Source organism: Pteropus vampyrus, unplaced genomic scaffold, assembly GCF_000151845.1.
Source record: "Pteropus vampyrus isolate Shadow unplaced genomic scaffold, Pvam_2.0 Scaffold1, whole genome shotgun sequence".
In the NCBI taxonomy this organism is placed as follows: domain Eukaryota; kingdom Metazoa; phylum Chordata; class Mammalia; order Chiroptera; family Pteropodidae; genus Pteropus; species Pteropus vampyrus.
Genome location: NW_011888782.1, coordinates 26502216 through 26514334, shown reverse-complemented (window position 1 = coordinate 26514334; position 12119 = coordinate 26502216). Strand labels below are relative to the sequence as shown.

Sequence of the window (12119 nt, the reverse complement as noted above, 5' to 3'; positions counted from 1 at the left end):
TTTAAAAGTGTTCTGCCTTATATTTTACTGTTTTCCAAGTTTTCTTCAATAAAATGTACTACTTTTCTATTTAGAAAAACAATTTTTTAAAAAGAGAGTTGCCTCAGGTTGGTGAAATAATAGTTGAATAATTTTTGGTCTTGTGGAATAAGGAGAATACAGAGTTGGCCTGGAGGTGAATAAACAGACTCTACCTAGTTGAAGAGGAATAGTATTTAGCTTTCTGAATTAATTACCTCCAGTTTCTCCTTAAAAATGACTGTTCTTTCTCAGAGTAGGGATCCTTTCCATGATATAAGCAGGAAAAAAAAAAAAGGCCAACATGTAATAGAAGGAAAGATGATTTATGATGGGTATCTTCAATCAAATTTAAATATTTTAGAACTATTTCACTATATAGCTCTTGTTTTAAATTTCTGAATAGGTAATATAGTCACACTACTCAAAATACAAAATGTATAGTGTTTGTGGTGAAGTTTCCCTCCTGCTGGTCCTGTCTCCCAGTCACCAACTAGGCAGCCCATTATTTATGTCTTTCAGAGATTATTTATTCATATATAAGCAAATACATTTTGTTCCTTCTACCTGCCTTAAACGCTGTTCTTTTTTCATTTAATATCTCAGAGGTCAGAATGTGAAGACATTCGCATCTTTTTAATGGCTGCATGCTATTCTATTATGTTGATATATCATGATTATTTAAACGTTCTCTTTCTGATGAACATTAAGGTACAGAGTCAAGTCTTAGACTAGAAATCTGTTTTAAATTAGCTTAGGTATTTTGTTCTCAATAAGAATTACAAGCTTCTTTAGAAAATAGCTAATACACTCTCCAACTAAGCTTATGCAAAAGCTATATTGAACCATTGGGACACTATTAGTAAAAGAAACAAGAGTAAGTACTTCAAGATTTAGCCCTTGAAGCTCCAAGGCAGAAACTCCAGTTATGAAGGGCTTATACACTAACTGGACACACTAATTTGACATACACAGTACCATGTCTAAGTAACTGAAGAAATGAAACAAAATCAAAATAAAAACAAAATAGTCAAAATCATTGACTATTTTAAGATGTAAACATAAAACTCCACTGAGTTCCTCTAAAGAAAGAACACAGTTTCTCAATACACCCAAAAGTAAGCATCTAGTTTCATGACCTAAATAAAGAACCTGGGAGATAAGGGTATAAACAGCCCTTCCCACTGTGAAAAACAGATGATCCTACTACCAATGCTTTTCAGATAAGTTCAAATGGCTTTCAGATTATGACTTAATATCTGCAATTACTCTGTTTACAGAAGTAAGGTTCCTGAAAATTAGAGCTTATTGACACAAAGACCTCCCATGTATGTTACAGAAGAAAAAAGCTCTCAGTTACCTGTGACTGTAGTAATTATTCACTTAAAATTTCAAACCGAATCAGAAACTTCAAGGTTGAAATTATTAGCCACTTTAGCTAACATTTTTTTGTTTTTGTAATCATTTGTAGGGCACAAGACAACAAAATCTTACAAAAACGCATTTACCTCCCTTCCTCACTGGAATTTATAAATATATAAAAAATGATACTAATGGCCAATTCTATTAATAACTCTTAATTTTTAAAATGGCCAAGTTAATAATGTCCCAATTCTTTCCTCCACTGACCACTAAACTTAGATTCTAATCTTCAAGATCAGTCTTATGGTAATTTGGATGCTGTCATTTTAAAATTTCAAATTTTAATTAACTCAAATGTCTCTTGCTAGCAATTCCACAAATGGTATATAAATAATTTCAAGTGAATGTTACTTGAAACAATGTTTTAAATGCAATTATTTATAAAAAACTCTTTATATCAAATTTTCTAAAATTCATCCTATTTTTACTGTAACTATTAAAATTAGAAAGATTGTACTGAGGAACTTGGAAGCCAGATGTAAGCTCTGACTGGCCAAATGAGATTTCTAACAGTTCTCATGAGTTATATCACACGTGAATTTTAAATGTACTATAGGAAAGCCTTTTAGAAAGAATTAGCACAATTAACGTGGGAGTACATAAATTTATAATTGTATTCAAATTATATTTGGACATTTCAGCTTTTCAATCTGAACCCATTCTAGTACCTAACTCTAGCTACAAGTGATAGAATATAGTCAATGAGCTGTTACCTCTGAGATGAGGGCCCACACAAGCCTCCTTGCAAGCATCACTGTGATGAATGCTGCCAAGTGGTAATCAATGAGATGAAAATTCTATAAGAGAAACAAATAACTTCATCAGAAAGAAATATGTGTATCCAGTTGTAACTATTACGTGAAGAGGTTTGCTCCCTCAAAGGACTTTCCTTAGATCACCTTACACTTACAGACCACAGGAACTTGAGAGAACTTGAAGAGACTACCTATCTTCTACTTCTCCTTTCATGACAAGTTGCTTTAACTTTTCAAACACTTAAACTACCTGGAATGTATTTTTCTCCCTTTTTTTTTTGAAAGTTTACTGTATTAAAACAGCTTTAGGTTAACAAGTGATAATCTGCAGAATTATGGCAAGACTACTTTCTCTAAAATGCCATATTTATGAGTGTCAAATTTAATCAGTTGGAATTCCCAGTCTTTAGGAATTAGTTGTTGGTCTCTCTTGATGCAAGTTTCTGCTAATCTAATTGGTAAATCTACTCACCTAAACTCTCTACTAGCTGATACATCAATTACATTAATTGTCTTTCTCCTTCTTTGATTTAGAAACATGTCTTATATTTGACCTCTTCTTCCTATAAAATGATAGCATTATTACCTAGATGCTATATGATTCTTTCTAGTTCCAAGTACGTATGTATATACATATATACACATATATACATACATATGTGTGTGTGTGTGTGTGTGTGTATATATAAAACTGTGATACTAAACAAAATGACAAGTCATTAGGAACAAGCAAATTGGGATGTATTTTCATTCTGATGGTCAAAAGGTCTGGAGGTTTCCAGTTCTCCTTCCAAAATAAAAAGCAGTTTCTCCATTCATTCATTCATTCATTCATTCGTTCATTCATTCATTCACTCATTCAATAAATATGTCCTAGCACTCACAATGTGCCAAGTATTCTTCTTGATACTGAGGATATAGTGCTGAAGACTGATAGACAGGGTTTCTGCTATTCTGGCTCTTACTTTTTACTGTGGTGTGAAAGGGCAAGGTGATAGCAGAGATTACTAGTTGTCTCTTCTTCCATCACAGAAGAATTGAGCAATGACTCCTAGCTAACTAAAGGTTCATTTCCCAGCTACCCCTGCAAAAACTACTTGTAGCTAAGAAAGGGGAAGTGATGTGCATAATTTCCAAGCCTTGCTCTTAAAGGAAGGAGCTGTCTCTTTCTCTTTTCCTCCTTCCTGCCAGCTAGATGTGATGACAGGAGTTGGAGCAGCTACCTTGGACTATGGCTTGGAAGAAGCGTGTTGGGGATGCTAGAACAACAGATACAGAGATTTGCCACGCTGGTCTTATATAACTTAATTTTTATTTAACAGGAAAATAAGCTTTTATTCTGTTTTAGCCACCCTGCTACAGCAGCTAAACCCTTACCTTTAATAATTTGTTTAAGGGGGAAGAGCAATGACAGTAAATAAGCTAAGAAGCAAAAGCGTTTCAAATAGTTATAACTGCTGGTAAGAAATAAAACAGTGCTAGATAATAACTGGGAAAGGAGGTGCAGAGTCAATTTAAATTAGTGGTTAGGGAGGATATCTCTGAGAAGGTGCCATTTGAGTTGAAAGCTAAATGATGAAAAAAGCCCCAGCAATGACAAGATCTAGGGGCACAGAGCCCCAGGCAGATAACAAATGCCCAAAGGCAGAAAAATACACACCTGGTGTGTTTGAAAATCATCAAGAAGGCTGAAAGGAGGTAACAAGCAACAAAAGATAAGAGTTCGTATGTATTTTTCCCTTCCTTTCCCTAGGAAGTCATAGAAGTGTTTCAGGCAAAGAGTGCTATTGTATTTGCATTTTATAAAGCTCACACTGATTACTGTAGAGAATATATTACAGTGGGACAAGATTAAGAAGCTATTGCTTTTGATTCAAGTGAAAAATGATTACGGATTGAACAGGGTCAGTAGCAATGAAGATGGACTGGCCAGATTTGGGATACATTTTAAAGGCAGAGCAGCCAGGTTTTCAAGAAAGTGGCTTACAGTACGCTCCTCAGATTATTTATTTTTCCCTCTCTGTTTTGGATTCTAATATTTACTCCCACTTAGTTTCGAGCTCCTCCTTGCTTATCCAGCTCCACCAAAACAATGCAAACCAATTCACTAGACTCCTTAGCTAATATCTGGGGATCTTATTTACGCACCACCAGTCCATCTAAGACATTTTTTAACATCAAAAGATTTAAGTGCTTAATGTATCTTAAGTACCTAATGAACAATAAATAGTTCAGCAAATTTTGCTATATTCTTAATCACTGAAAACTGGTTATCTACTTAGGATCAATTCTCTATAAACCTGAATTTTGATTAATCAGAGCTCTCCACTCCTGATTATTCTGAATAATTTACTATACCCCTTCTAGCTTTTATGTTTCTTAGGGTTAAGACTTATTCAGCTAATTGCTTGATAGCCAGAATGACAGTTTACATATTCAGATGTCTACATTTTTTTTTTGATAATTATTAAGATATTGGAATGGAAAAAGGAAAACCTAATATATAAATGTGTCAAATCTCTGAATCTGACATGAAAAGAAGAACACTTGAGAGACAGACCACCAGTTGAGGTATAAGTCCCTTTTAGAGATCTCCATCAGGTTGCCACCTGCTTGAACACACCTTCAATGATGGGAAGTAACTAGGTCTCTGGCAGCCCATTTATCTTTGAACAGCTCACTGATTCAGGTCCCTTTAAGATTCATGGGCTAAAATCTTATATTATTTACTATTCCACATATGTTATTCTTAGCTCCACAATTAAATCTTGAGCTTTGTGTGAGCAAGAATCATATGTGGCATATATGTGAGCCAGTCTACACGATAACCTTTAAGTGTGCCTTCCTCTATTAAAAACTACATTTCCAGACTTTCTTGCAACTACGGTTATAGATCTTAGTTTGTCAAACAGGTATTACACAATCTTGAATTCAGAAATGACCAAAGTGAAGACAGCAGCAAGTAAAACGCATTCATTTTGGGTGGTAAGTATCAGAGCAAAGGAAGCATAATTCTGGAGTCAGCAATGTAGCAGCAGCTTCCTGACTGACAAGAGCACTGGCTCTCTTTGTTTCAAAGCAACATTTGTAGGGGATTTTTAAAAGAACTCTCATCAGAAATGGCTGACTGGGAAAAGAGTTCTTTGATTAGCCTGAAAAGTCAATAAGTGAGAAGTTTTCATAGGATGCCAAAGTGGAAATTTTATAATGAACTACCCGAAAAGTACTTATGGAGTAAACATAGAATAAATACAGGAAGTAAAGTATAGCAGATAGGTCTGGATTTAAGTGCTCATTGTGTCACTATGTGATTCTGAGCCAGTTTCATAATTTCTAGGTTTCATATTGCTCATTTATAAAATAGGGGTAATACAGTAGTATCTACTTGTTTTTAGAAAGAGTAAATGAAATCATACTTAAAAAGAACATAGTAAATATTTTAATAAGTGTTTGCTCGTGTTACTGTTAAGATAGTGAAGTATTTCTAGAGCTACATAGCTGGAACAAGGCTTAATGATCAGCTAATCTAACCTCTTCATTTTATAACACCATGACCAAAGAAGGATGGATGAAGTACAGTCCCTATACCCAATAAACTTATAATCCAAGTGAGAAAAAGACTATTAATAATAAAGCACAATTTGGCACTAAATCATTACAATTATTAAATAAATAAACTGATATTCTCTTCACCTGACAGTAATAGGCAGATGGTTGATACGGAAAAATTTTTTTAAAATATTTAATATTTTTTATTTTCTAGTTATAGTTAGCATACAATATTATATTAGTGTCACGTGTACAACATAGTGATTAGACATCTATAAAACTCACAGTGATCACCCTAATAAATTTAGTGACCCTCTAACACTGTACGGTTATTAAAATATTGTTTATATTCCTATATGCTATACTTTATATCTCCGTGACTATTTTGTAACTACCAATTTCTACTTCTTAATCCCTTCCCCCTTTTTCACCAACTCCCCCGAACCCCTCACATCTGGTAACCCTCAAAATGTCCTCTGTATCTGTTTGTTTTGTTGTTGTTGTTGATTTCGATTCCACATATATGTGCAATCATATGGCATTTGTCTTCCTTTATCTGACTTACTCCACTCAGCACAAATACCCTCTAGGCCCATCATGAAGTATCTTTTTCCGTCCCATTACTTTTAGTCTTTTAATCTGAAGAGACTCTCTTGTAGGCAACATATGTAAGGGTCTTGTTTTATTATTCAGCTGCCCTATCTTTTGATTGGAGCATTTAATTCTTTTTCATTTGAAGTACTTGTTGATAAATATGTAGTTATTGTCATTCTTTAGACTTTTGATACATATTTTTTTCTTCTTAAAGAAATCCCGCCAGCATTTCCTGTAATACTGGCTTAGTGATGATGAACTCCTTTAGCTTTTCCTTGTTTGGGAAACTTTTTATCTGTCTTTCGATTCTAAATGATAGCTTTGCTGGATAAAGTAATCTTGGTTATGGGTCCTGGGTTTTCATCACTTCGAATCTTTTGTGCCAAGCCCTTCTTGCCTATAAACTTTTTGTTGAGAAATCAGCTGACAGTCTTATGGGAGCTCCCCTGTTGGTAACTAATTGCTTTTCTCTTGCTGCATTTAAGATTCTCCCTTTGAATTTAACCTTTGGCATTTTAATTATGATTTATTTTGGTGTGGGCCTCTTTGGGTTCATCTTCTTTAGAACTCTCTGAGTTTCCTAGGGTTGACTATTTCCTTCACCAGGTTAGGGAAGTTTTCCATCATTATTTCTTCAAATAGGTTTTCAATTCCTTGCGCTCCCTTCTCCTTCTGGTACCCGTGATGCGAATGTTGTTACGCTTGACGTTTTCCCAGAGGCTTCTTAAACTATCTTCTTTTTGGATTCTTTTCTCTTGTTGCTGTTCTGATTGGGTGTCCTTTGCTACCCTATCCTCTATGTCGCTGATTCGATCCTCGGTTTCATCCACTCTGCTCATTCCCATTAATGTACTCTTCATTTCAGATATTATAGTCTTCATTTCTGACTAGCTCCCTGTTTTCCATCTCCATTTTTTTATCTTTGTTAAAGTTCTGAGTTCACCTATTCTTCCCCTAAGTTCCTTGAACATCCTTATAAGCAGTTGTTTTGAACTCTGCATTTGGTATATTGCTTGTCTCCATATTGGTGACTTCTTTTTCTGGAGCTTTGTTCTGTTCTTTCATGTGGCCCATGCTTCTTTGTCTCCCCATTCAGCTGCTTCCCTGTGTCTGTTTTCATTAGGTAGGGCCTCTAAATCTCCCAGTCTTAGTAGAGTGGCTTTATGTAGTAGGTGTGCTGTGGGGCCCAGTGGCACAGGCCTGGGAGGGGTCTAGCTGCAGGCCAAGTTCAGCCGCAGCCTGTGCATCTTTGCAGCCAGCTGGTAAGAGTCACTAAGCAATCTACATATGGCTGCCACCCGTGCTGGGCTTATAGGTGCCTTGAAGGGTCAAATCAGAAACCGAGGCCAGCTGCCACTAGTGCTAGGCTTGGAGCTGCTCAGCAAGAGATACAGGGCGCACCGAGGCCAGACGCTGCTTCTTTGGATTTTGTGTGCCTTTGATTTTATTAAAGTTTGCTTCAGAATCCAAAACAGCCTGTTTATATGAAATAAATCACTGGAAGTGGCGTGGGTGGGCCCACAGGTTGGGAGAAGCAGAGTTTCAGGGAATCCCCTGGGCAGAGCAACCTGTGTTATGGTTGATGGTGACTCAGATATGGCAGCACCTGTGTCTGCAGGGTGGGAAGGGGAAGGCTCCATAAAGGAACAATGGCTTCTGCCTGCACCTCTGTCTGGGAGCCAGCCACACCTAAAAACACTGCCCTGAAGCCTGACAACTCAGTGTCTCCCTGTATGCCCCAGGCAATCCTCAAGCAGGCTGCCCCGGCGCTGGAGCTCAGAGGCAGCAAGTCCATCAGTGACTAAGGCCGGGCGTGGGTCCCTTAAGAGGAAAGTCTCCAATTCCCACAGCTCTCTGAAGCCTCCAATGGTTTTCATAGCCAGATGTTATGGGGACTTCTATTCCCAGTGTTGGAACCTTGGGCTGGGGACTCCAGTGTGGGTCTGGAACCCCCTCACTCCTTGGGTGGGAGAGGGAGCTCTGCAGCCAAGATAGCTCTCCCGATTATCGAACACTACACGTGATTATGGGACCAGGCCATTTTGCATCTCTGCCCCTACTACCATTTTGAGGTGTCCTGTTATTTTTGTCTCTAGTTGTAGGGCTTCTGTTAAGCTAGACCTTAGGTGAATGCGCGTGTTGGTTGCTCTGTAGTTTTGTTATAATTTTAGTGTGGCTGCGAGAGGAAGCGTGCACTGCCTCTACCTTCCACACCATCTTGCCTCTGAATCCCCAAGAAAATCCTTAATAGTTAATTCTAGGAACAACCAAGTGATATAAATTTTTAAAAGAAAAATGTTTATTCTCGTCATACTATCTTGAAGATTTCAGTTCATATTTCCATTTCATGTTCACCAGGCCTGGGAGGTTTTCTAATCATTTATATGTCACGGACACAAACGTAAACTACCCAGGACAATAGTCTTCTTTCTCCTAGAGCATATTTCCATTACCCAGCCAAATCTGCCACTGCCAACCACTTACCTGTCAAGTCACCTGACTAGCCTTACTCCTTATATTTTACATCCATCTACGGAGAACATTCTGAGCATCGAGATTATCACAGCCCTCCTAAATAACTAGAAAAAGGGTAGAAGAAACCTACAATATATTGTAATGTTCTTTAGCAGAGACAGCTAGTTCTTGTCTCAATTTTATTTTTGTAACAGAACTGAATTTTATTCAGAGTAACAATGAACCCAATAAAAAGACTGTATCTTCTGGCGTCCTTTGCAGTTAGGAGTGGACACGTGTGAAAATGATGTAAGCCTGGCTCATAAGAAACTCTTCTTTATACTTCCCTTTGCTGTTTCCCCTTTCTGGCTGGCAGAGATAGACCACAGCCACCTTGAAGGCACATGCTGTAAGACGGCCATCTCCATCAGCCTGGGTCCCCTGACTGACCACATGTCCTGCCAACCAGGACAACTGCTTCAAACTGTTACGTGTTTGAAGCATTATACAATTTTTGATTTATCTGTTACAGAAGCTATCATTATACTAATATAGGCATAAAAGGATACAGTTCCTGGAATTTAATCATATTGGCACCTTGAACTTCCAGCAAATGTAACATGGTGTAGAGACAGCTAAACAGCTAAACTTTCCTGTGATATTATTATAATAAAGTATTTAAATGTCTTCTGCATTTTCATTTATATTTTTCCTTCCTTTGGTCATGGACCAAAGCCAGCTTTTATATTTTGATCTTATGACATTATATTTCTGAAAGTAATCCGTGGTTTAATAGAAAAACATTTTATTAGAAAAATAATTATTAAGAAAAATAATTTCTGCACGTAAGTTTTTGAATTAATTTTTTGGTTAAGTAACAGGAAGAACTTAAACACCTATTAAGACTTACCAATGAAGTACAAGAAGCAGGATGATTGTAAGGATACCACCACACTGTTTTATAGATGTTGATGTACTGAATGAACAGAGCAACCAGCAGGTAGATAAAAAAGAGAAATTCAAAGAGCAAGCTCCCATCCACAGGCAAATCGGGAATTTGGCAATGACGAACAGGACCTGGGGTGATTAAGGCTGTGATAGGTGGGACCGGAAGGCCAATAGCACTACCATTCCTGAAAAAGAAAACTAGGGTTAAACAGTGATACCCTTCAGTGTCATAAAGCATAAAGGGCCCCTGCGTCCTCTCCACCTACCCTTTAACTGTTGAACTTCCCCAAAACTCTAACCTAGGCTCTTTGGCTCTTGTCTTCTCCCTCTACACACTCTTTCTCAGTGATTTAATATGTGGCCATGGTTTCCATGATCTCCTACATGCTGAAAACTAAAATTTCTCTCCATAGAGCTCACTGCTGAGTTAAAACTCAGACCATGTTATCAAGCTGCATACTGTACATCCTGTGTTCTTCCTGACCCTAGCTCATGTCCCACCCGGTTAGCTGCCCAAATCAGAAATCTGGGAGTCACATTAAAACTTTCCTTCGGCCTCTCCATATCCAATCACTCTCTGAACTTTATATATTCCACTTTATAAAACTTTTTCCAAACTGTACCCTTTTCTCTAAACCCCATTGCCTTAGTTCAAGCAGTTACTATATTTCATCTAAACTACTGCAGTAATCCCCCTAAATTCAATTCCACTTTCATCAAATCCTCCAACCTGCCTTCAGAGATCTTTCTAAAGTGAAACTCAGATAGTGTTTCTCTCACCTAAACCCCTTTAATGCCTCTCTACTGCCAATAGGATAACATCCAACATTTTTTACTATGTCCCATGAAGCCCTCTGCTTAACAGACTAGCTTCAACTCTTACCGATATTCCACATGCACCCTATACAATACCCATGCTATTTGCTATCAGTGAACATACATGCTATTCTTTTGTACACGCTATTCCTTTTACTGGCAACACCCTACAAAACTACCTTCCTTAACCCCTCAAAAATTTACTGAAAAAATCCTTCAAGACTTTAAAATGATCAAGCATATCCTCTATAAAGCTTACTCTGACTCACTCAAAACTGATTCATCTCTCCTCTGTGCCATCATTACAAATAAACTATGCTTTTGTGCTGGGAAAAATAGAAGACAGCAAGAAAAGTGGAAGACCATAAGTAAGATGGATTGATGCCATAAAAGAAGCCATAGGCATGAGTCTATAGGAGCTGTCCTGTTGAGTACAGAACATTGTGGACATTACTCATTCATAGGCTTACCAGGAGTTGGACCTGACTCAACAGTATGTAACACATGCCTTTATTACTACACTTTTCATACTATTATGTAACTTTTTGTATACATCTATGTCTTATCTTTCAGATCATGAACTTGAGGACAGAGAGTATACTTTTCCTAGTTCACTACAAATATATACCTTTAGGTTTGGAAGACAGCAGACCAATACGGTCATGAAAAAGAGAGATCTCTTATAACACAAATTAAAATATACAGGTTTTAATCCCTAACTTCTTGCTGTTTTTTCTTCCAAGCTGTTTTATAGCTATTTCTGACCTATAAGACAACTTGGAAGAAAAAAAATTATAGAACAGGGGTAGGGAATAAAATTTCCCATTATTTATATACCTGAAAATAGTTACAGAGATATAAGAGTCTTCTATTGCTTACAGAACAAGGAAAAGAGTCTTGATTTGGATATTCCCAAAGAAAATTCTAAGGAAAGAACACTATTAGTATCACTATTCTACTCTTAAAATTTCCAAATATAGAATTTTAGCATTAGTATGTGACATTCACAGTACTTTATGTGACTCGTGGGAATATGAATTCTGCTCATTCTGAACAGATAAGAATACCATGGAAACTTAGAGGAGCTAGAAGGGAAGTACAGGGAAAGGGGTGGGTTTGGGTGGGGGGGTTCGGAAAAAATTATAAAAGTTTCTTCCTCTCATTTCCAGAGTATACTCCAATAGAACACACTTACCAAGGAGTAGGTTGTAATCTACCAGTAGGTTTCATAACCTTACCTGCTCAATCATAAACCAATCATTTATACACAGCAGTCCTCTGATCTGTTCTGGGACATGGGCTACAGCGCTGCACAAGTCCAGGAGATATCATTCACACAGAATATAACACGAAAGGTACCCTCTGGAGTTGTACAAGTTGGTGAACTTGAATGGAGGGGATTAATGCCATCAGTCAATCTATTTCCTTACTCCAGTTAATCATAAGATAGGGAAATAAAAAATTTTGATGAGAAGTTACAAGGTTAGGAGCCTCTATTCTAGAACAAAATAAAAATTCTAATTCCCCTTCAGTCTAAAATACACGAAGGGGGAAAGCATGCAA

General features: G+C 37.2%; 1 protein-coding gene across 2 annotated transcripts in view; it reads right to left on the bottom strand.

Annotated features, from left to right (window-relative positions):
• Positions 1 to 12119, bottom strand: part of TMEM39A (transmembrane protein 39A) — a 35628-nt gene that overhangs the window by 17571 nt on the left and 5938 nt on the right. Inside the window, exons 3-4 of one of the 2 annotated variants that reach the window (XM_011375620.2) lie at positions 9703 to 9925; positions 2154 to 2237 (exon numbers count right to left, since the gene is read on the bottom strand). In XM_011375620.2, coding sequence (XP_011373922.1) covers positions 2154 to 2237; positions 9703 to 9925 — 307 coding nt within the window. The remainder of the gene's footprint in view (positions 1 to 2153; positions 2238 to 9702; positions 9926 to 12119) is intronic. The other variant, XM_011375702.2, reaches the window with a different exon arrangement.